Source organism: Protobothrops mucrosquamatus, unplaced genomic scaffold, assembly GCF_001527695.2.
Source record: "Protobothrops mucrosquamatus isolate PMUCROS unplaced genomic scaffold, P.Mucros_1.0 scaffold_212, whole genome shotgun sequence".
In the NCBI taxonomy this organism is placed as follows: domain Eukaryota; kingdom Metazoa; phylum Chordata; class Lepidosauria; order Squamata; family Viperidae; genus Protobothrops; species Protobothrops mucrosquamatus.
Window position 1 is genome coordinate 116,047 of NW_015386288.1, and position 25,348 is coordinate 141,394.

A 25,348-nucleotide genomic window follows, 5' to 3' on the forward strand; every position below is an offset into this window, starting at 1 on the left:
AATTTGCAGAGGGAGGAGAAGGGGAAAGCCACAGCTATTGGCCATTTATATTGTACCGAACAAGTGTGCTCAGTCAGTCCTAAGATAGTTATCAATGCCTTTAATGTCATTAAATATTTTTGCTATTTGAAATAACAGTTTTAAGGTAGGCATTTTTACTATCACCACTGAATCCTTAGGAAAGTTGGGATATGAATGTCTTCAATAAATAACACTACTTTTGGTCTCATTATTGCTCATTCAATTACAAAACCAAAAACTAGTTTGATGTAATGGTTAAGGTGCTGGCCTAGAAACCTGGAGACTAGGAGTTCTAGTCCCTCCTTAGGCATGAAAAACCTGCAGAGTGACTTTAGGACAGGTACTTTCTCTCAGCTCAACCACCTCACAGAGTTGTTGTAAAGAAAATAAGAGGAGGAATGAGTATTAGTGTTAACACTACAAACGAATTTGGCTGAAGCCATTTCCCCTTCGTTTTCAGTTGCCACAGAACTGGGAGGGGGGATGAGTATTTTTTAGCTTAGTCAAAACAATAAATTGTTCTATGGGAACCAAGGTCATTGCTGATTGCATTTTGGCAGGCTGAAACTTCCGTCAGAAAGCCCGCTCAAGTAGTTAATTGGGGAATGTGATTTATGACATATTACTGGGGTGGGAAGTTCAACTTTGTAACATTGTAACCTTTGGGAGGGAACTTCAGTCTTGGTTTAATGTCATGATTCCGATAGACGTTACCAGTAAAAGAGAACTCCAAGGCAAAAAAGTTTCCTTAAAGAATATATTTATTTGGCTACATAGTATTGGCACGATCAAAAGTGAAACCAAGATTGAAGTTCCCTCCCAAAGGTTACAGGTTCACAGCTTTGAGTTGTATGTGAAAAAGGCGGGATAGAAAATAGGAAAAAGAGGTTATAAATAATCAAATTGTCCAACTTTTGGTTTATTAATATTTTCATTAGCTTTTCATTAAAAGTAAGCTCAAAACAGCATATGACCTAGCACAGGGGTAGGCAACCTTGGCTCTTTTATGACTCGTGGACTTCAACTCAGGAATTCTGAGCCAAGGTTGCCCATCCCTGACCTAGCAGAACAATAGCAACATACAAAAGCTGAAAATGAAAATGACTACGTAATATATGACCGTTTTTCACACTTACGACTGATGCAGCATCCCCATGGTCACGTGGTCAAAATTCGTATGGTTGTAAGTCGAGGACTTACCTTGTAACGCCTCAGCATTCTACGGTCAGTATCAGTGAGGGTGAGAGTGAATGACCGAAATTCGTTCTTTGTGCTTGGAGAGTGAAAACGATGGAAATGTGGAAAGAACCCCAGGATTCACAAAACAAGAAACCATGGTGGCGTAACGGTTAGAATCAGTGGTGGGATTCCAATATGTGAACAACCGGTTCTCTGTGTGGATGCCGCTTCCGGAAGTCCATTCTGGGCCGGGGCAACAAAAAATTAACTACCGGTTCTGCTGAACTGGTGTGAACTGGCTGAATCCCACCACTGGTTAGAATGCAGTATTGCAGGTTGACTCTGCCCCTAGCCAGGAATTCGATCCTGACTGGCTCAAGATGGACTCGGCCTTCCCTCCTCCCAAGATTGGTAAAATGAGGACCCAGATTGTTGGGAGCAATATGCTGACTCTGTAAACCAGGGGTCTTCAAGCTTGGCAACTTTAACTTGGCTGAGGAATTCTGGGAGTTGAAGTCCACAAGTCTTAAAGTTGCCAAGTTTGAAAACCCCTGCTGTAAACCGTTCAGAAAGTGCTGTAAAGGTCTATGAAGCGGTATATACATCCAAGTGCTATTGCTATTCACAAAACGTGTTTGGGTGAAAACCTTTGCTTATATTTAAACTCAACAGCTACACAACTCAAGATCTACACAAGAACAAAATCTAAATCTAAAAACAATGTCTGCCAAGGAGCTTTATTTCAAATATCGGATTCTATATAATGAATCCATACAGTAAAACTATAGTGGCTGGAAGGTGCATGATTTTTCTTGTTGAGAAGCAGAAAAAAAAAGCATTCATGGGTATATAGACTAGTGATTTTATTTTATTCTTTCAGTAATTTTTATTTTTAGTGATTTTAAATGACTTTAGAGGACCTCCAGATTCCTAAGTTCTGTCTGACAAATATGTCACAACTGAAAAAGCACCTTCTATGATCAGTTGGATAGACTGATAGAATGGGAATGGAAGCATGTTCACCCAAACGGCTTTGGAGCAGATGGCTTGCACGCATGAGTATGGAATGCAATAAAATCAGACTGTTCTGGGAAAATATTTTCTCTTCATTTACAATGCTGACTATAACTATGGGCCGGATATCTCTTCATTATTACCGACTGAAATAATAGTTATACATGAGGGAAGCACAGTGTACAGCTTACTGGGAAATTTTAATAAAATAAAAGCAAACCTAAAAGAATGATAGTCACCAATATTTTTTCTATATTAACTATGTTGGTTAAACCACACAGAGACTAATTGATCAAACAGGCAGTACTTAATTAAGCACTATTTGAATTAACCACGCAATAGCACAAGAGGTTTTAAGACAGCATTTGGAACTCTCTATTTAAAAAAATATGTATAATGCAATTCTTTCATCTCTTCACTGTTTCTTGGAACTGCATAAAGCATTTAGGTTCAAACATATATTAATGTGTGATTTAGGTTCACATACTCAAGATCTGATCTCCCAGCACCTCTTTCAACCAGACTGCAAGGAAGAATGTGAGTATAATTAATTTCAATTTAGTGTTTCAACTAAATATTAACCTCTGAATTAGTGAAACAATCTGGTTTATCTACACAGTTGTAAAAGATCGTTGGGGTAACTCATAATGAAAACCAAGGTTCCCCCAATCTGGTTCACTTCCTATGTTCCCATATTGAGAAATCAATATAATTCTAACACAGCCAGACAACATCAAGTGGGGAATCTGGAAAAGACTGGAAAAGATGGATTATTTAATTATAGAATGTAAAATGCAGTTAATTACACATGCAAGCAAAGATTTTACTTACATGCAAGCAAAGATTCTCATTTTCTTTTACTTGCAACTGAAAATGTAAGGATAAATCTGCATTTAATTTTATGTAATCCCAGAACATGACATTGGAAGAATAATTGTAGCTCTCAAAAGCCACATAAATGAGTTTTTTTCTCCAGGCCATTAGCTTTTTGATTAGCTTGAAAGGTTTACTTTGTTAAAAATGCATTGGTTTAATATGGGAAATCAATGGTCCATTTTATGTTCAGTGTTCAAGAGCTACTTAATTCTTTGGGAATTGAGTATGTGCCTCCCTTAATAGAATCTTAACTGAAAACAATAACAGAAGGCAAAATAGATTTTTCGATTCATAAAAGGAAAAATGCCAAAGAGACCTTCATTCATCTGCAATTTTACTTTGCTAATAAGTTTTGAGTCTCTTTAGTCTCAAGAGCTAAAATTCTTCCAGTACTTAATTATTTTGAAGAAGCTTCATTAGTTTCAGATTAGAGAATCTCATATTACAAAGACTCAGGATTACGGGCTGAGCAATACATTTTAAAAGGATTTAGAATGATGTGTGCTGATTTCAGGGGCATGTAGAAGAATATCTCCAAGAAATGAAATGGCTGTTTTTGAGTATCCACTTCTATGATTAGCAAGCCATATAAAACCAGTATTTAGACCTGGTTTACATCCTTGAAGCTTCAGGAGGACACCTGCAGGCAATACTTGTACAAGGGGCAATGAGCCTTTCAATTGTGTCTTCTAACACACAGCCATGGTTTTGTCAAGTACAAGTTGTCCTCGACCACAACTGAGCCCAAAATTTCCAATGCTAACCAAGACAGTTAAGTGAGTTGCGCTCCATTTTATGATCATTTTTGTCACAGTTGTTGTTTGTTAAACGAATCACTGAAGTTAAGTGAATCATATGGTTGTTAACCGAATCTTGACTTTGCTTGTTGGAAGCTAGCTGGGAAGGTTACAAAAGATGATCACATGACCCTGGGACAGTGCAACTGTCATAAATATATGCCAGTTGCAAGTGCCAAAATTTTGGTCAAACGACCATTGGGATGCTGCAACGGTTGCCAAATGTCTATGGCAGGGGTAGGCAACCTTGGCTCTTTTATGACTCGTGGACTTCAATGCTATGCTGGCTCAGGAATTCTGGGAGTTGAAGTCCACGAGTCATAAAAGAGCCAAGGTTGCCTACCCCTGGTCTATGGCGGTTCTCAGTCACCCAGGCCATGGTTGACCCAAAGGTGCTTTTTCAAGAGGCAACTGGACTTCCTTGTTTTTCTTTGAAGACAGTCAGAGCTGAAGAACCTTCTTGGATGAAAAGCGAAATGTCTTCAGAGAAAAACAAGAAAATCCCGTTGCCTCTTGAAAAAGCACTTTTGGGATGCTCAGTTGCCAAGTGCCTGGATTTTGATCACATGACCATAGGGATGTTGCAATGGTCATAAGTGTGAAAACTGGTCATAGTACACTTTTTTCAGTGCTGTTGTAAATTTGAATGGTCACCAAATGAATGGTTGTAAGTCGAGGACCACTGTATCTATACATTGAGCTTTCTTTATAAATGCAAAGTTCTACTTCTCTTCCACATTTAAATCAGCAGCAGCCTCAGCAATCACAGAATAACAGAGTTGGAAGGGACCTTGGAGGTCTTCTAGTCCAGCCCCCTGTTCAGGCAGGAAACCCTTATACCATTTCAGACAAATGGCTGCCCAGTCTCTTTTTAAAAACTTCCAGTGTTGGAGCATTCACAACTTCTGGAGGCAAGTTGTTCCACTGGTTAATTGTTCTAAATGTCAGGAAAATTTCTCCCTAGTTCTAGGTTGCTTTTCCAACAACTTCATACACAAGATTGGAAGCTCCAGCCCTTCCTCAAATGTGACATATGCCATCATCTGCCAGCCATGACCCTCTGGATTCCCCGAACAAGAAAAAGAATTACAAATTTGACACAGTAACTCAAAACAAGGACCAAGATAATGGAGCGTTTCATTCTCCCACGATGCTCCCTTACAGATCTCAGAGAAGCTGCTTTAGAATAAAGAAATTTCATCATCACAAGTCAGAGGCTGCTAGATGAAGTAACTTAGAGACATGAAAATTTCAGATGATTTCAGAAAGTCACTTAGCGCATCACAATTGTTAACTGATATAGCAGGGGTCTCCAACCTTGGCAACTTTAAGACTTGTGGACTTCAACTCCCAGAATTCCTCAGCCAGCCAAGCTGGCTGAAGAATTCTGGGAGTTGAAGTCCACAAGTCTTAAAGTTGCCAAGGTTGGGGACCTCTGTGATATAGCACATGGAAGCTGTCTTGCGTGTAACCTGCATCTGATAACCAAACCCTCTCTCTATTACTACACCCTTTCCTCCCTACCTCATCCCAATTTAAATCGTTCATCATTGGATTTGGTGAAGTGAGCTCCAGTTCATGAAATGCTGATGCCTTTTAGTAAAATCTGCTAGTTTGAAGAGATGTTAACAAACACCTCCTATTTTTTTTACTACCTTAGAAATAAATTCCGAATTCCTATTGCGCTAGGATAGTTTGTCTGGCAGTGCAAGAGGCTGCCTGATTTATCAGAAGGATTAGAAAGCCAATATTCCTCAGAGCACTCGCCTACCTAAAAGTAAATCCAGACAGAACTGCCATCCCTACAAAGTAGATAAGATCACAAAAATGCAAACATACAGAATCACCCCACCTTTTAATTGTGTTTTCATTATTACAGTATTCTCAATCTTTTCTGTATCTCCTTGTTGTGTGCTCTCTAAAACTGCTACTCCAAAGCATAAAAAAATGTATCTCCAAGGTGTCTACCCATTCTCCTATCCTTGCCTGAAATTGGAAGATGGAGGAGAATCATTGAGTGAAAGAGAATTAGGAAGGAGTTAAATGGGGGGGGGGGGACAGCTACATTTTGAAAACAATGTGGTAGGTTATACCACATTTTTTTGAATGAGCATTAACCCAACACTGAAACTCAGTATTGGACCAACAATGAACCCCAATAAGAATGATAGAAGAATACTGGGATAATAATAAGAAGGGGTGGGAGGAATAGAAGAAGAGACAGAATAATAAAAATATATGAAATACACTTAACAAGTACACAAATACAAGTCAACTTATGCCTACAAATCCACAGGATTTAGACCATGGGAAATAATGGAAACAATGTATTGGTTTACCAAATAATTTATAAGGGTTGGATACATTAAGGAATGATATCAGAACTCTAAATGTATACTGCAATCCTATTGAATTTACTGAGGCTGGCAAAGACTTAATTGTAAGAAATGCATCCAGGAATTCTGTTGTCAATACCCTAAAATTAAAACACTTTTCCATTTTTACTGCTCGAACCAGAAAAACACAGGAGAGCTCGTAAGGAAAAAGAAACAAAAATGTCCTGATTATAAGTGTTATTTGCTATGACTGTTTACTAGCTATGAAATAAGGTGCCCCCTATAAAAATATGTCTAAATGTTTTTGGAAAAAATACTTTTTGATTATAAAGCATGAAACAATTAGTAGCATCTCTCAATATACAGCCCAATCCAAAGTCAATTTGCTTTATAGATTTGTTTGAATTAGATGCTCTTGAAGAATAAAGTCTATTTCAGAGTGAGCTTGACTACTGGTGACTTGATGGAACTTTGCATGTACTTTTCTTGGCTGGAATATAGACATGGTTTGCTACTGCCTTCTTCCAAAATGTTAAAAAAAAAATCCCAGTCTATTTTGCAGAATATTTTGTGTTGATCTCCTCTAGTGCAAGGTTAATGACCATAATAAAATTATAGTGATGATGGATGATGATGGTAGTGATCATGAGGGTGATGATGATGATAACAATGATGAAGATAAATAGGTATAGCTATTCAGCACAATACTGATCATCTTTCTCCCTACAAAGATAACCTAGAGTAGACTAAAGGCCCTATTTATTCAGTTTTCTAGGACAGAGGGAAATTTTTTACTCTATTTTTCTTTCTCTTTGCTTTCTGCTGCCACTCCTTTCTTCAGCATATATATGAAAACAATCATAAAGGATAGGAGCAAAACAAAGGAAGTCTGGGAATCATTAAGCAACTTTGGCAGTGATTAGGGTTTTGGACTGGATCCACGAGACCATGGAGCTCACAGATTGACTTTGGACTAATCACTACCTCTTAGCCCAACCTATCACCCTGGCTTTTGTCCTCAGGACCAAATGAGGGGAAGCTCCCACACATATTATCTTGAACTCCCAGAAGAAAAGCATGACATAAATATAATAAATGAGGATTTTTCAAATATACTTTCTGTAGCTTGCAAGCAGCACATAGACAAATTAACAGTGCTTGGATCTTTGTAAGATAATTGAAGGCTGAACCTACACTAATAAACAAACCATCAGGATGAGCAGCAGTGGTCTGCTGTGGCTTGGGCTGCGTATCGTTCCCAATGAACAAATATTTGAACGTTATGTACTGCTGGCAGAGGCAATGGTACTATCTGGTTGAGTATTGTGTCAGGGGAGGGATGAAGACGCTGTATTTCTAACTGTAGAAGTATATTCTGTACTCTGCCCCCTCGTTCTTATTTTCCCTGTAGCTATTGAAAATCTAATGTAAATTGCTGAGGTTTGGCATTAAAATTTTCATATAGCAATGTGGGGCGAACAATCAAAAGATGGCAGCCATGACTACACAATCAAAATTTGCAGGCATTGATCACACAGTTATAGCAGCTATCTTGATTTTTTAAAACACACACACACACCACAGGTATCACTGCATGCAAGGATTCTTTGAGATATCCGATTAAAAGGCAAATATTTGAAGTGGGAAGGTAGGCATGATGTCTTCTTTAGATGAACTCGGGAAATTACCTAATCTTTTACAACAAGAAGTTAATTCTTCCACTTTTCTACTCTATAGTTAATTAAGGAAGGACAAATTGTAACAATTAAAACAAGGTCACTGTCCAAAGCAAGCTCACTTGAAAATTAACACATCACAATAAGCATGACCAAATTCAGAGGGCAAATGTGCTTAGAATTGAAGCTGTTTTGTTAAATATAATAGACCGTGATTTCTCTTTCAGAAATCTAATATGACAAAATTGGTTTCTCTGTCTGCTTCTTTCTGATGGATCTACTGACCACATGTTTAGACATCCTTCTCTTCGTTCTCCTTCTCCTAAAACAAAAAGAGAAGCCAATCAAAGTTGATGAAACTGCCTTAAAGATGTTAAAGGAACGTGACATCCCTATCTACTAATCAAAAACAGGAGAAATAAGAGAGGAACTGCTGAGAAAATAAAAGTAGCAGGGTTAAAGATACCATTGCAAAGAAATGAATGATGGAAGCAGAGAGCTGGAGATAGTTGTGCAATTGAGGTGTAAGACATGAGGCTACTGTTCGGTTTAAGGGAGTTGAGGAGCACTAAATGGCTTTTAGCAACAGGTTAACCTTTCCAGAGTTTAGGGGCACAATTTACTCATCTGTTCACTTGGAGAGCCACTAATCATTGGAAGGTTAGTGACATTACAAAAAGTGGCCGCAGGCTTTCATTTAATTATTTTGCGTATTGCTGAGTGAATTTTTAGCAAGATAAAGGCTAGGAGTAGGATCAGCATAAGACTCTCATTTTCCTTTATAATTCCTCTACATGCATCCCATGGCCCAAGATCACACTATAAAAATTCAATTGCAAAATGGCCTAATTTCAGCAACGTAATCGTGTCTGGGGGAAAGAGAGTGTAGGAACGTTTTTAAGAGTGGAAATGGAAGTACAGGCAGTCCTGTCCTTGGAACCATTTGTTTAGTGACCGTTTGAAGATACAACAGCACTGAAAAAAGTGACCTATGACCATTTTGTGATTGTTGCCACATCCCCATGTGATCAACGTTCAGACGCTTGGCAATTGGCTCTTATTTATGACGGTTACAGTGTCCCGGGGTCGTATGATCGCCTTTTGCGACCTCCTGACCAGCAAAATCAAAGGGGAAGCCAGATTCAGATTAACAACCAGGTCACTTGCTTAACAACTGCAGTGATTCACTTAACTGCGGCAAGAAAGGTTGTAAAATGGGGCAAAACTCAGTTAAAGCGGTCTCTCTTAGCAACAGAAATTTTGGGCTCAGTTGTAGCTGTAAGACGTGGACTACCTCTAGTTTGTGTTCCAGAGGCTTTCAGCTCTTTGTCTGAAGACAGTTGGGCCTACAGATGGAAAGTTGGAGGTCCCAAACTTCCAACCCCAGAGATCGCCTAGTACTGCCTCCTGCTTTGAGGTATCGATTTGTTAACTCCTATTGCTGCCAACCGTTTTCTATGAAAGTCTCACCTGGTGTCTACTCTCTAATTTTTGTGTATAAGAGTGGTAGGGTTCTCACATCCTGTATTGCCTTTTTTGGTAATACAAAGGTAAAAATGAGAAAGAAAGAAAGAAAGAAAGAAAGAAAGAAAGAAAGAAAGAAAGAAAGAAAGAAAGAAAGAAAGAAAGAAAGAAAGAAAGAAAGTTCAACAATGCCACCTTCTGGCTAGGTAGAAGGCCTGACTAGAAGATTCAGCCCTTTCTTCCTCCATTTGGAAGATAAACCAATCTCGCAGCAAATAAACAAAAGCAGTTTTTTTAAAAAGAAAAGGTAAAAATGTAATATTTTTTTTTTAACTTTAAATATTAAATTACAAGCATTTAGTGGTGAATAAAATACAGAAATGCCTGGGGTCATGAGTAAGCAACAACAGGGAAATTGGTAAGAAGAAAATAAATCCAAAAGAAATATAATGTCCCAGATAGACTATAAAATGCACATACGTCTCTCTGCCACAGTCTCTGATATATATAGTAAAGCATTAAGATTATTATTACAAACAACGAATATCTTCATTAAAATGCCTGAAATACGGATGCAGCAAATTTAAAGTCTGCATTCTGTAACTTGAAGAGAGAGTTGACTTTGCACCATAGAGAAAACAGGACTTTTAAAAGATTGAAAGTTCCTGGCCAGATGTGTTTACCTATACTTATTTCTATATAAAATGAAATGTTTTTGAAAGCAATGGTCTTCTCTTTCCTTTTGTGACCTTCACCAATTCCTTAGAGACTTGAAGGTTAAATCAGAAATGATGGAGAACAATGGCAGCTGTGTGCTTTTCCAAGCCTTGCTCCACAGACTGCTCCAGAGTTCATTTTAAAAAGACCAAACCTTTCTATGTCCAGCAGAAGGAACGGCTACTACAGTCTGTATGTTAGCAAAACCCATACAAATACAAGCCCTGGAGATGTGGACCATACTCTGGAAACATTTGAACAGAATTCATTGATTGAGGTAGCCCTAATATGGCTTCTATTGCAGATAAATGTAGCTCCCTACAGTATAGCCTAATGTCAAACCGTATTGTGCACATTTCATGGATATCACACTAACAATCTTGAAGGCACTATAGCAGGTATGTCCAATTTTGCTGTAATTCCTTTTGAGAATGTTGATTGAGAAGTCCAACACATCTGAATTGAAAGTAGAATTAATCTGAAGTATATCTGATTTGGAAAATCTGGACCATACTAGCATGTAATATATATTCAGGGCACTCAAGGCAATATATGTAGTGCCCCTCTCCCATCGTTGTTACCATCATCATCATCTCATCTTTGTGGCCAGAGGGCAATTCAGGTAAGAATGCAAGGTTCTTAATGTAATAGTAAGAATGCAGTAAGAAGCACGGGGTGATCCAGATAGCTAAGATGGCAGATAAAGAGTTGTGATCCAAGCCTGCCCCTTTTGTTTTCAATTTGTTGCATGAATCTACCAAGAGTCCAATTGTCACATTGTGCATTTTTTTCTTCCCATTGAAAATTCGTATTCCAAACACTTTGTCTATATATCTGTTTACTATGATCTAATGCAGAAAAAAAATCTCAAGATGACTGTGTGTGAATTTGTAAGACAATTGAGACATTGGATGATTCAAAATTGGCACCAGTGTCTTCTGTCATAATCCTGGGAACCCAGATGTGGAAAGACCAAGGTCACAACTAGATCAAGGGCAACATTGCACTCAAAGTTACAGTACATGTAGGTGAAAACCAGTGTTGTAAACTTATCATGACATCCTCTGCCAAAAAAAAACCACATTGCAAAATCTTACAGTACCGTATCAGTTATGCTGAACAAGCAAAAGGTTTTCTCCAAAACCTTTTCTTGTCTTCTTCCTGTGCCAGTGCAGTGTCAGAATAACAGCTGTTTCTCTGAAACAGTTATGTACAGTATCTTCATTTAAAGAGAAATCCCCATCAGCACCAGACTTTCTTTAAAATGTCATGGTAATTCTGGAGGCATATCTGTATGTGTTAAAATAGTGGCAGAAAAAGAAAAATCAAATGCTCCCTTCCCTAGCCTCACACTCTCAGCACTGCTCAGGGGTCCCCAGAGTTATTATTTATACAGGTAATCCTCAACCTACAACAGTTCATTTAGCGACAGTTTGAAGTTACAACAGCATTGACGATAGCAATATCCCCGTGGTCACGTGATCAAATTTTAGAAGCTTGGCACCTGACTCATTTTTAGGACAGTTGCAGTGTCTTGGAGTCATGTGATTATCTTTTGCGACCTGACAAAGTCAGTGGGGAAGCTGGATACCCTTAACAACTGTGTTACTAATTTAACAATTGCAGGGATTCACTTAACAACTGAGGCAAGAAAAGTTGTAAAGTGGGGCAAAACTCACTTAACAAATGTCTCACTTAGCAACAGAAATTTTGGGCTCAATTGTGGTCATAAGTCAAGGACTATCTGTATAACAACAAGAATTTGAATTTCGTGAATGCAGTTAATCCATACAAGTCTGCCCCTCTCAGATAATATTAGAATCAAGCTTGCGTTAATTTGAAAATAGGATACTTTGCACTTTGTAAGTGTGACTTACTCCTTTATTTGTATCATCTGGAGCTATTTTCCCTAATGGATGTAAATATGTGCATTGTATTCTAAATTTTGTTTCAGTCTCTGATGACTGAATTCGCCGTCCATACTTTTAAATAAATAATGCTATAAATAGCATGTAATATTATGCTTCATCTGCATATAGTAATCTAAGCATCCATATGGAAATTCTCCCCCTCTCACACATTGCAGTTTTGTTTTGTTCCTTTAAGGTTTTTAGCAAAATGGAGAAAATCAGGATTTCCTCAGACAGCTAGGAGCTAGGGAATTGGATTGGCCCAAATGCATCTCTAGAAAATACACACCCACACTCTAAAAAGGTTTGAAATAAAAGTTGCAATACGTGGATACTTTTCACCTTCTTAACACAAACAAAACCGTAGCCAAACAACAACAGATCTGTGGGTATGCTTTAAAACGGGAGTCTCCAAATTTAGCAACTTTAAGGGTTGTGGACTTCAACTCCCAGAATTCCCCAGCCACCGTATACTGGACTGGAAAATTCAGTGTCCTGGAGTCATGTGATCATCTTTTGCGACCTGACAAAGTCAATGGGAAAGCTGGATACCCTTAACTGTGTTACTAATTTAACAATTGCAGGGATTCACTTAACAACTGAGGCAAGAAAAGTTGTAAAGTGGGGCAAAACTCACTTAACAAATGTCTCACTTAGCAACAGAAATTTTGGGCTCAATTGTGGTCATAAGTCAAGGACTATCTGTATAACAACAAGAATTGTTGTTATACAGATAGGGCTCCTGCCCTCTGGAATGACCTACCCCCCGACCTACGTACAGTTGCGGACCTGCGCCTTTTTCGCCGAGCCCTGAAGGCCCATCTATTCCGTGCGGCCGGCCTGGCGTAGTTTGATTAAGTTTGATTATGTTTTAGTGGGGGTTTTGTATGGGGTGTTTTTAGAACAGGCCTGTCATTTAATTTGATTTTAGCATAGAAATTATTTATTTATTATTGTGGTTTTTAGTATCGCCTGTTCACCGTCCTGAGTCCCGTAAGGGAGATAGGGCGGTATATAAATTTAATAAATAAATAAATAAATAAATAAATTTGAATTTCGCGAATGCAGTTAATCCATACAAGTCTGCCCCTCTCAGATAATATTAGAATCAAGCTTGCGTTAATTTGAAAATAGGATACTTTGCACTTTGTAAGTGTGACTTACTCCTTTATTTGTATCATCTGGAGCTATTTTCCCTAATTCAAATGTAACACTCTAAAAAGGTTTGAAATAAAAGTTGCAATACGTGGATACTTTTCACCTTCTTCACACAAACAAAACCCTAGCCAAACAACAACAGACCTGTGGGTATGCTTTAAAACGGGAGTCTCCAAATTTAGCAACTTTAAGACTTGTGGACTTCAACTCCCAGAATTCCCCAGCCAGCATATACCGGGCTGGGAAATTCTGGGAGTTAAAACTCCACAAGTCTTAAAGTTGTCAAGTTTCGAGATCCTTGCTTTAAAAAAAAAAAAGTCTCTTCGCAGCAATTAATATAGCCGGGCTTTTTAAAGGCCTCTTTACGATACAGCCCATTATAAGCCGCTAAGCAGCCAATTAGGTCGTTAGCTGACAAATTATGTCATTAACCGCAAAAAGCACGGCGCGCGCCCTCTGGTGGCTCGGGGGGGGAACTCGCTCCTGCGTTTGAAACGGGCAGAGCTTAAAGGGAGGAGGTTGGTGGGGAGGCGGGGCTGGCTACGTCCTGAGGCCGCCTTCCTATTGAGTCAGAGGCGCGTTGCGAGCTTGCCTGAAAGCGATTGTAACAACCAGAAGCCCGGAGAGCCGAGCTAGGCGGGCGTTGAGATTAACGCGCCGGGGGAAAGTAAAAGAATCTTGGGAGGCTGAGCGTTCCGAAGAAGTTACATTCCAGGGGTCGAGGCAGCCTTTTACAAACGGCTGCCCGAGTGGCAGTTTCTCACGGAGGCGGTGGATCTTGCAGCCCTTCTTGAGGGGGGGCGAAGAGGAGGAGAAAGACGGGGGGTTATTTAGCGGGGGCAAAGAAAATGAATCGGAGTTTTAATAAATCGCAGAGTCTGCGGTATTTCGGTTATAGCGCGGTGGAAGTGAAAAGCAAGGTAAGGACCACACACACTTGCTTCTCGTCTGAATTAAAACCTCTCCCGTTTCTTCTCTCCGGGCACCTTTTTTTCCCACCTTCCTTCCTTCCTCCCTTCCCCCCCCCCTTTTTTTTTTTATTAAATGAATGAAGTCTCTCCTGCCTTCTCTTGTTTTGACTTTCACCCCCCTTTAACTCTCCGCTTGAAAGAAGAAAAAACTTACTTCGGGCAGCAACTTTTTTTCTTTTTTTAAAGTCTCTGCTTTCGATTTAAGAAAGGGATATCAAATTTCGCCCCCCCCCTCTCTCTCTCTCTCGCCCCCGCCTACTTAGGATGATATCGATTTCTCCCTTTTTTTTTTTCATCCATAACGATTTAAAAAAAAAATAATAAATGCTCCTGTGGCAACTTCTTCCGTGATCTTCGGGCTATTTGGGGGTTTTTTTCTTCTTTTTTTTTCTGTTGTGAATATTGAGTCTCGGTTCTGGAGGCCGGTGTACCCAAGGCGCTGGCTTGGGGTTGCCTGTTTTTGAGCAGAGCCCGGCGGTGACCGTGGCACGTTTCTGGCTGGTGGGCTGTTCATAACAAAAGGGAGCGCGCGAGTTCGACTCCGAGAGAAGGCGGCGAGGCGATCGGCCAGGCACGTTAGGCTCGCTCGNCCCCCCCCCGTCCCGACCGCCCACTTCTCTCCCTTCGCCCCTTCGCGTCTTCTTTTCGCCAGTGGCGGCGGTTCAATTCAATTCTTTTTAAACCGACGTCGGTTCAGCCTGCAATTAAAATCCCATTTTTTGGGGCCCTCCCGATGTTTCAAGGCAACCTTCGCCTGGCATTTTTTTTTTTTTTTTTACTGCCGCCTTGCCTGTCTTCAGCGCCGCGGACTCGTTCGCCCGTCGTGTTTCAACTTGTTTGGGAAAGTTGCATCCTCGTCTTTGTTGCATCCTTGTCTTTCTCTCTCTCTCTCCCCCCCCCCCTTCCCCGGAGCTGCCTGATTATCCAGTGAAACTTTCTCCCTTCTCCTTTATTGGAAGGGGGGGGGGGAGAGAGAAAAGGGAATCGTTTCTCCGAACTTGCGGTGGTCTGGAAAGATGAGAAGAGGCTGGCTTAGACGGCATCCTGATCTTTTTACAGTTTGTGTGTGTGTGTGTTGTGTCTCTGTGTACTTTCCCCCAAAAGCTTTATAAGTTGAGCACTTTGGGGGATCCTGAAATGAAGCCGAGCCTGCTTTTGCTGCCTCTGCCTCTTGATCCAGGCCTGCCCAGTGCCAATGGGTGTATAAGGAACCATAAATCAGGTATATCTGAAACATATGTTTGGTGGAAGGCAAGCTCTTCTTTCTTGGAGCTCATGGGGTTTCTCCCAAGAGCGAAAAAGGAGGTCTGTAATCTAAACAGCTGTGTTTCAAAGTTTAATTTGGTTTAGTGGGGACCCACCCCCCAGACACGCGCGCCCTCCATCCCAACATATAACCATGTTTTTGATTCTGGCAGGATTGGAAGCTGGCCGCTCAATAATGGCCAAAATGGCTCATCCGTGTTTGGGAACAACACAATTCTCAAGGACTAGGTATCAGGCTACTGTGTCTCTGATAGGTCATTCTCTGTTGTGGTGGGGATGGTCCCCACATCCCGTGTTCCCTGTTTTGTGTTTGACACCCCGGGACTAGATCAGAAGTAGGCAACCTTGGCTCAGAAATTCTGGGAGTTGAAGTCCACGAGTCATAAAAGAGCCAAGGTTGCCTACCCCTGGACTAGATTACAGAAAGGAGAGAAACATTAGGTAATTTTAGAGAGTGGTTAAATTATAATTTTAATTATAACTGCTGTGAACAAAATCAGAAGCAACTTCTTTATACAGGTAGTCCTCGACTTACAACAGTTCATTTAGTGACTGTCCAAAGTTATAACAGCACTTAAAGAAATGACTTATGACCAGGGCTTTTTTTCTCAGAGAACGTCCAGAACGGAGTTCCGGCACCTTTTTTGGATAAAACCTTGTAGGGTAGGCAAGGCGGGTTGTATGATGTGTGTGAGTTCCGGCACCTTTTTTTTTTTTAGAAAAAAGCACTGCTTATGACCATTTTTCACACTTACGACTGTTGCAGCATCCCCAGGGTCACGTGATCAAAATTCAGAGGCTTGGCACCTGACTCATATATATTCCGTATCATGTTTTCAGAAAGAGAGAAAATTGGTCTTGTATCTTTTTTCTTTACAGGTAGTTCTCGACTTACCAACCCAAAGGTTCTTTTGCCATGCAAGACACTTGTTAAGAGAAACATTTTGCCCCATTTTACAACCTCGCTTGCCGCGACAGATGTTAAGTTAAAAGTAGGTTTGCTAAGTGAACCTGGCTTCCTCCGTTGATTTTGCTTGTCAGATGTTCCCAAAAGGTGGTGATCACATGACCCCGGGACACTGCAGCCAGTTGCCAATTTTTGATCACGTGATCATGGGGACGGCCGCGAGGGTGGTGAGGGTGAAAAATGATCACAGGTCGTTTTCTTTTTCAACGTTGTGACTTTGAACAGTCACCAAACGAATGGTTTGTAAGTCGAGGACTACCTGTATATATCACGCAGGGCTTCTTTTGTCTTCTCTGGCCTCTCCGCCTTTTCCCAGATGAAAAACGTGCTTAACTTTGTAGCATTGCATTCCCAGGAAGAGCTTTAAAGCCCTCTGTCATCCTTTCCCGACTTGATGCCTTCTGGATGTAGAAACCTAACGTCTCCCGAAATCCAGGCAAACTGGTTTGAAATTATGGGCGTTGAAGAGGGAGGGAAGGCAGGGCTTGAAAAAGGTGCCTTTCATCTAGTTTCTTTGGGGATGAAAACCCTTTTTCTGTCCACACTCGGCCTACGTGGTAGAGTTTCATTTGACACCCTAGCACAGGGGTAGGCAACCTCGGCTTTGTTATGACTCGTGGACTTCAACTCCCAGAATTCCTGAGTCAGCATAGCTGACTCAGGAATTCTGGGAGTTGAAGTCCACGAGTCATAACAGAGCCGAGGTTGCCTACCCCTGCGGCCTAGAGAACTTGAGGGACATACTCTTTTCAAGACAGAACCAGCTATCGTGGCATGAGGAGACCTGCTTGGCGCCCTGCTGTTGCCATGGTGAGAATGTCTTCCATTGTGTCACTCCAAATAATTTGCCTCAGAAGCCTGTGTGATCTAGCAAGTTTTACTCATATAGCACCGTAGACTTGGCAGGAGCTATTTAGGCTAAGGAGGCTAATTCCCTGGTTCCTTGCAGGACTCTTAAATTGCACACAGCTAAGAAAGGAGATCCTACCGGTTCTTTGAGTGACTGGTGCCACTACCAAACTTTTTTCTTAGTACAGGTAGTCCTCGACTTACAACAGTAATCGAGCTCAGGGTTTCTGTCAATAAGTGAGAGAGTTGTTAAGTGAACCATTGCAGTTAAATTAATATGGTGGTTAAGCAAATCGGGCTTCCCTGTTGATTTTGCTTGCCAGGAGGTTGCAAAAGGTGACCGCGTGACCCCGGGATGCTGCAGCCGTCACGAATACATTCCAGTTGCCAAGCATCCATATTTTAATCATGTGACCATGGGGATGCTGAAATGGTGGTAAGTGTGAAAAACGTTTGTTCGTAAGTCATTTTTTCCCAGCGCTTTTGTAACTTCAAACAGTCATTAAAGGAGTAGTTGTAAGTCAACGACTGTCTGTAATAGGAAGTTTCCTTTCCTCCACTGCCCAGATTTGGTCAGACTGTGCCTTCTTGTAACTTAAAACATATTACAGGTAGTCCTCGACTTACAACAGTTCATTTAGTGACCGTGTTCAAAGTTACAACGGCACTGGAAAAAGTGACTCAGGACCGTTTGTCACCTTTACGACCGTTCCAGCATCCCCATGGTCACGCGATCAAAATTCAGAGGCTGGGCAACTGGCTCGTGACAATTGCAATCTCCCGGGGTCATGTGATCCCATTTAGTGACTTTCTGACAAGCAAAGTCAACGGGGAAGCCAGATTCACTTAACGGCCGTGTTAGTAACTTAACAGCCGCGGTGATTCACTTAACTACTGTGGCAAGAAAGGTTACTTTCTTGCTTAGCAACATAAATTTGGGGCTCAATTGTGGTCGTAAGCTGAGTGTATTCTAGAATCTAGACCAGTGATGGTGAACCTTTTAGAGATCGAGTGCCCCAAACCCGGACATGCCCCAGCCTGCTCCGCCCACCCTCAGGGCCACCCACCGCCTCCACGGCCTGCCGCAAATCGCCCAAGTGGCGCAGCAGGCCATGGCAGCCACCCCCTCTGCCCGCACCCCGCAGCATCCCGCTGCCTGGCTGCCATGTCCTTGGCTGCGCTGCTCTGCACGGGCTGCACTCGGTGGCGACTCTCCAGGGAGTCTGCTGGTGAGGAGGCCGCGGGGGGAGGTGGGGCTGGCGCACGTGCCCACAGAGAGGGCTCTTGAGTGCCACCTCTGGCATGCATGCCATAGGTTCACCACCACTGTTCTAGATACTGCATTCTGTAAAGAGAGGAACAGGCCTGTACAACACCCCCTCAGGGAGTTAAAAGAGTGCTTTCATATCTTCTCAAGGCTAAACATAGCTGTTAATTTCTCTTTATTGGACTTGTTTTGTAGTCCCCTCTGCCCCTCTTCCTTGCCCTTCTCTGAATCTGGTCTGGTTTCTCTGAGTCCTTAAGAAAAGATGCCCAGAATTAGCTACAGTCCTCAAGGTGGGATCTGATCAAAGCAGAATAAAATGGAATAATGTCCTTCTTGAGATGTGGATATTTCAATGAACCATTTATTTAGTGCGCTGATTGGGAGAGGGGAACGTCCCTTATTCCTGATAGCCACAGTATGCCCTTTGTAGCAATTTAGGTCATTTGTTATGGTGGGAGTCATTTGTGTAATGATGTCATTGGCATCCACGCACGTATTTCACGTAGTTGGCATTTGGTTGTCATTTGCGTCCAAAGTTGATTGAATTAGGGGAGGGGGTAAATGAAATATTTAGTTGATTCAGCCTAACATTGCATTTGTCTAACGCTAACCTAAGGGTGTCCAACCTTGGCAATTTTAAGACTTGTGGACTTCAACTCCCAGAATTCCTCAGTCAGACAGGCAAACATGTGATTGCCATTGATGACCTCTTGCCAGCTTTTCCATTCACTTCCATTGCCAGAAGCAGGCGATGAAGATCATAAATGGCAATCACATGACTGTGGGGGTGCTATGACCCTTATAATTGCAAGCTGGTTGCCAAGCGCCCAAATTCCAATTGTGTGCAGGCTGTGATGGCCCCAACTTTGAGATCCCATTGCAAGTTTCCTTGTTCAATGCCGTCCTAACTTCAAATGGTTGCTTAATGAAGGGTCATTACCAAGGACTACAGGTAGTCCTTGACTTATGACCACAGTTGAGCTCAAAATTTCTGTTGCTAAGCAAGACAGTTGTTAAGTGAGTTTTGCCCCGTTTTACGACTTTGCTTGCCACAGTTGTCAGAAAGTGGCAAATGATCATGTGATCCCAGGACACTGCAATCCTCATAAATATGAAGCAGTTGCCATGGGGATGCTGCAACATTCTCATGAAAAATGGTCGTAAGGCACCGTGCTGTTGTACCTTCGAATGGTCACTAAATGAATGCTTGTTAAGTCGAGGACTACCTGATCCTGGTGATTACCTACCTACCCAAACTGGCTCTCTACATTTAGTTTTAGTGTTTGTAAAATAAGAATTTCTGCCTTACGTGGACACTTTTCCCTCATATTCCCGATTTTCACAACAGTGTATTTCCTGTCCGTCAAGAGCAGGCAAAGTATGGGTGATGCTGTTAATGCCTTTGTCTGCCCTCTGAAGGATATAGTGGTCAACAAGAACCTCAAGAAAGGTCATTTCAGTTTGTCTTCCAAACTCTGGGAGATGTTATCATGCTCAGGTGTTTTGGTCGTTTTAAATTATATTGTCCTTGGCCTGTCTGCATTCCCTTGGCTAACTTACCTTCTGCTTACTCTCTGCAGCCATCTGATCATCTCTGGTGTGTTTTCAACTTTTTTTGTCCTTGTAAAGTCCACATCAGGTCCTTGGACTACAACAACTTTGTGTTCCGGACAGCAGAATTTTGTATGTTAGGATTAAAATTCTTCTATGGACGAGATAAATTGAGATGGCAAAGTTCTGAAGTTTAGTATTTGTTTTGCTACTAACAGAGCAAAGTCTTGCATTCCCCCCCTTCCAAGTTTGTGGATTAGAATAAATAAATACACATAGGCCATTAACATACTAGCCTGTCATACTCTACAGTGCAACCCCCTTTACCCCTGACTATAGACAGTACTGACCAAGGGCTGAAAGAAGTTATAATCTGAAATATTTTGAAAGACGTTTATTGAGAAGAGCTGAAAACAAACATAGATCCCTGAATCTATGTCTTATATCAGTGGTGGCGAACCTATGGCACGGGTGCCAGAGGCGGCACTCAGAGCCCTCTCTGTGGGAACGCGCGCCATGCCCCGGAGATGGAAACTGTCCCTCTTCAACCAGCCTCCCGCTAACTCGCCGAGGTCCCACATGGCTGGATGCATCCCAGCACCTATGCGCTCACTGGCCTCTGTGTGCAGGGGCCGATGGTGTCAGGCAGCAGCCGCCCCGGCCCTTGCCTCACCTTGGCCTGTGATAATGGCACCCCCTCCCTGCCTCGCCTTGCCTTGCCTCACCCCGCAGGACGAGCCTCCTGCCCACCGCCCCACCTGCCAGAGACCCCCTGGATCTCCCCCAACCCTGCCCGGCCGCCACAGGCATCCCTCCCCACAAACAACGTTGAGGTGATCACGCCCACCTTGGCCACACCCACCTAATCTGCCATGACCACCACAACCATGTCCATCCAGTGGGCCACGCCCACCTGGCACACGGCGATAAATAAGTGGGTTTTGGGTTGCAGTTTGGGCACTCGGTCTCTAAAAGGTTCGCCATCACTGTCTTATATGCTGTACTAAATCTTTCTTCTGTGGTTAAAAATCCTTTGTTATGTTAAAAAGATGGGTCTACTAGCTGACTTTTCCTTCTCACTGGAAAAAACTTTGACTTCTTACTTCAATTGTTGGTTGCTAAGTGATGCTGTTGTTAAACAAGTTTTCATGTGACTGGACCCAATTTTAGTCATTTAAGCGAATTACTGCAGTCATTAAGCGAATAACATGGTCATTAAGTGAACTACCTGTTTATTAAGCAAATCTGAGTTCCCCGATTGACTTGGCTGGTCAGGAGCCTGCTGGGGAGTTTGCAAATCTCAATCATGTGACTGCAAGATGCTGCAAAAGTCGTAAAAGCGAGCTGGTTGCCACCTGTCCAAATTGCAATTTCTTGACTGCGGGGATGTTGTGACACTCACAGCTTTGAGGATGGGTCATAAGTCACTTTTTCCAAGGCTGTGTTTTTTGTTTGTTGTTAAACAGCCTTGAGTTAAAAAACTATCTGCAGATCCAATCTGGGTTGGTCACTGGGACCAAAGTTTTCCAAGTTTTCGGACGTGTGCTGGAGCCCATCCCCAGGGTACTTTTCTCTAGCAGAGTGTGTGTTTTGGGGCTATTCTGTATGTGGTATTTATACGGTGCCTGTTCTGTGATTGGGCTCTTGATGGCTGGCTTTTAAGTCATTAGCTGTCGTTTGCTGGTGCTGCCCAGTGTTCGCCTTCTAAGTACTTGATAGGCTGGTGGTAAATCAGCACTCCTGTTGACTGACCAGGGGCCTGTCTCCCAATTTTCAGTCACTTCCCTGGCTGTTTTTATGCCGACTCGTCCAACAATCTTAGTAGCTGCAAAATTGAATGTATGTCCTTGTTCATTACAGTGTGAGGCTACAAATGAGTTCAGGTCTCCTCATCTGACCGCTCGCTTGTGTTCTTGCGGTCTGGGGGTTAGCTTCCTCCCTGTCTGTCCTACATAGTCACCCGGGCAATCCATGCAGGGGATCCGGTAGATTACATTGGAAGTATGTGCCACCTCTAAGCGATCTTTACAATGCATAATTTGTCCCCTCATATGGTAGCCTCTGGGCGGTGTGTGCGATGCCCACTTGCAGATCTCAAAAGCTACCTGCACAATATTTTAATTCCATAATCTTAATACATTTAGAATGCTGATCAGTGGCTTTTGAAAATGGCCCATGAGCTCAAAAATGTGTGCTTTGCATCATATCATTCAAATAACTGAATTCTTCAGGAAAATACTGGATGTTTATAAATGCTAATGCTGAATGTATCCTTCATACTCGTTGCTTTAATTAAAATATTCTTTATTTTAAAAAACTCTTTTTTGCTTGTTTATGGCAACCTTTCTCTGAAGTTCAACTTAAGTGGTATTAGCCTGGACTTACTTCTTTTACTCTTCCTGATGAATTGGCATTAGCTGTTGGTGTGCTTTTAGATAGTTTAGCTACTATGATATGATAAGTACAGGTAGTCCTCAACTTAACAATCATTTGTTTAGTGACTTTACAGCAACACTGAAAAAAAAGTGACTTATGACTGTTTTTCACATTTATGAATGCTGCATCCCCTGGTCACATGATCAAAATTCAGACACTTGGCAACTGGCATGTACTTATGACGGTTGCAATGTCCCGGGGTCATGTGATCACCTTTTGTGACCTCCTGACAAACAAAGTCAAAGGGAAACCAGATTTACTTAACAAGCATGTTTCTAATTTAACTGTTAGGTAAATAGTGATTCACTTAACTGTGGCTAGAAAGGTCGCAAAATGGGGCAAAACTCGCTTAACAACTGTTTCACTTAGCAACAGAAATTTTGGGCACCATTGTGGCCATAAGTCAAGGACTACCTGTTTCTAGATTTTATCAGGGGGCGTGAGAAGAGCAAGTACTCTATTTCTGCCAAAGTTCTGTCACCCAAAATGACAATATTTTCTAAGGATTGTTTCTGGCTGTTTCAGTGAACCCAAAGCAGTATATCAAAGGCAACACTTTATTAATTGTGGGTCTTGATGGAATCGTTCCTATTAAAAATGACTACAAAAAGGAATGGAAAAAATGTGCTTTAAAAATAAATCAGTGGTGTGAGATTGTGGTACTAGCTTGGTGTGACTTGCCTAGAAGCCAGGACAGAGGTTGCTTAGAAAAAAAAATTGTTTTGACTAAAAGCTAACATAGTTCTGTCTGATTAAGTTCACTCAACTGCATTCCTAGTAAACCAGTTCTGATGATAGAGATTAGTTTGTCATGTTTTTAGCCTTCTCTCCAGGCAGTGATGGTATTCCTTGCTTTTGTCTTGGAAAAAAAAAAAAGAACATCCAGGGAAAACATATGTATGAGAATGGATATTTATCTCTGTCTTAATTGGAGAATCTGCTTCTTAAACCATTTATTGTCATCCTTCTGAAAAGGCCTCTTCTTTATTCTCAATGAGCATTCCGTCAATTTCTGTTAATAGTTCAAGTATATCATTTGACTTCTCTTGAATTAAATCTCTTCGGGTTAAAAAGAAATGTAGTTACATTATGTCTCATACAGAGAAAAGGTAGTTTCTTACTTTCGTGGTGCTTTAACCTGAGGAAATTTGCTGATGCTCGGTCCTGCAGTGAGAGATTCATGAGAGAAAATGGACACAAAGCAGGGTTAAGTTTGGAAATCACCTCCGCAATATCATAATTAGTCCAGTTTTATACGGTGATCAAATAAATATGTGGATTTTAAGTCTACCAGTGGCTACTGATGATGACTGCTGTATCGTATCTTCAGGATTAGAATCAGTAAGCTTATTGTTGGGGAAACATACCTAGGAAGTTGTGATTGCCTTCCTGTGCTGCTTATCAGGCATCTGATTAGCCACGGGTAGAACAACATAGCGTTGGGTCAAGTAGCCTTAGTCTTATCCTACCAGGCTTTTTTTCATTTTTGAAGAGCATCAATATTGTTTTAATTAGCACAGACTTGTATAAAACAGGATAGTTTGAGGATATCTGAGCTTGCTTTACCATAGCAGGTAATAATGCTTCCCCTTCATAACGTTCCTCTTGTTCACCAGCCATGTTTGCGTTGACCTACAGCATATTAATCTTTCAGAAAGGTTTGAGTCATTGATATATGAAGGTAATTTTTATTTGTGCCTAATGTTCAGCACCAAATAAATTTGTAAATGGGTCTCCTAAAATGTATAGTAGTACCAGCCAAAACACAGATATAGTCAGTCAGGCAGTAAATGCACCTGGTTGATGGAGACCTGTGTCTTCTCTAGTCTATTGGTGATTGGAATGAATGAATAGGCCTTGTCTTGGGAAAATATGCCTATTAAGTTGAACATTATTATAATATACAAAGCTTAAATGTTGTGTAAGAAAGTATATCAGCATGAGCCTTCAGCAGTGTTCCCTCCTGAGTTTTAAATTGGTAGAACTGGCTACTTAATATGTTGTCTAGACAGTTAATGAAACATATACTGTATATATCGGCAACAACAGCCTTAGCAGGAGCAGGACAAAGGATGGGAAAGCATTAAAACCTCAAAATGGTATCATTGGCTAAACTATTCTAGATCAGATATGGGTCAAAATGCCACCTAGCAGGTGATTCTTCTTCCTGGCAGATGTTCATGATGTCATTCTTTAAAAATTAAATGGAGGTTAGATCAACATTAAACTGTAAGCACTAAAGCTTGTTAAAACCTGTCCTGGGAACTAGAAAGTTCAGAATGAGAGCTTACCCTTTCTTCCTTGCCCTCTAATGCTTTAGTTTTTTTTTTTTTTAAAGGTGTGAGTGGGGTGCTTTTTACAGCCTCTTTGGGCTTTCAAATGTAATAGGATTGCGAATCCTTATGTTCCTCTTATGTTTTCAAAACGAAAGAATTATAGAGCTAAGTCAGTTTAATAATATAGAAAGTAACTGAATCTGGACCTTTCTGTAAGGAACTGAAAAAAATGATGTCTTTGAGACATCAAGAAAATAATTAAAAAAAGAAACAAAGAAGGGCTATTGGGGGCATCATTTGACTGCCAGGTGAATGGGCATCAGTGGCTCAGTAAAAAGATGGCGTGGAGACAGTCTAAAAACCTGTTTATTAGTTTTCAATATAAATTGTATAAGAAACTTCTTCAGCATGAGGAACAATCCTGAGATGGGATTGAAACAATTGCAATTATATTGTAACCGATTGCTGTGGTCCTACCATTTTGAATGAAAAAATCATGTTCCTTTTCAAAACAGAAGAATTCTTTGGAAGACCCCCTTCCCTATGTGAGACTTGGAATCCACTTGTCCCAATTTCTTCTTCCTCCCTCCAATGGCTGCATTTCCCACAAAATGTGA

General features: G+C 41.3%; 1 protein-coding gene across 1 annotated transcript in view; it reads left to right on the forward strand.

Annotated features, from left to right (window-relative positions):
• The first annotated feature begins 13,953 nt into the window (after window positions 1-13,953).
• LOC107297431 (partitioning defective 6 homolog gamma-like) overlaps window positions 13,954-25,348 on the forward strand; it is a 30,768-nt gene continuing 19,373 nt past the window's right edge. The window contains exon 1 of the mRNA XM_015826798.1: window positions 13,954-14,068. Coding sequence (XP_015682284.1) covers window positions 13,997-14,068 — 72 coding nt within the window. The 5' untranslated portion in view covers window positions 13,954-13,996. The remainder of the gene's footprint in view (window positions 14,069-25,348) is intronic.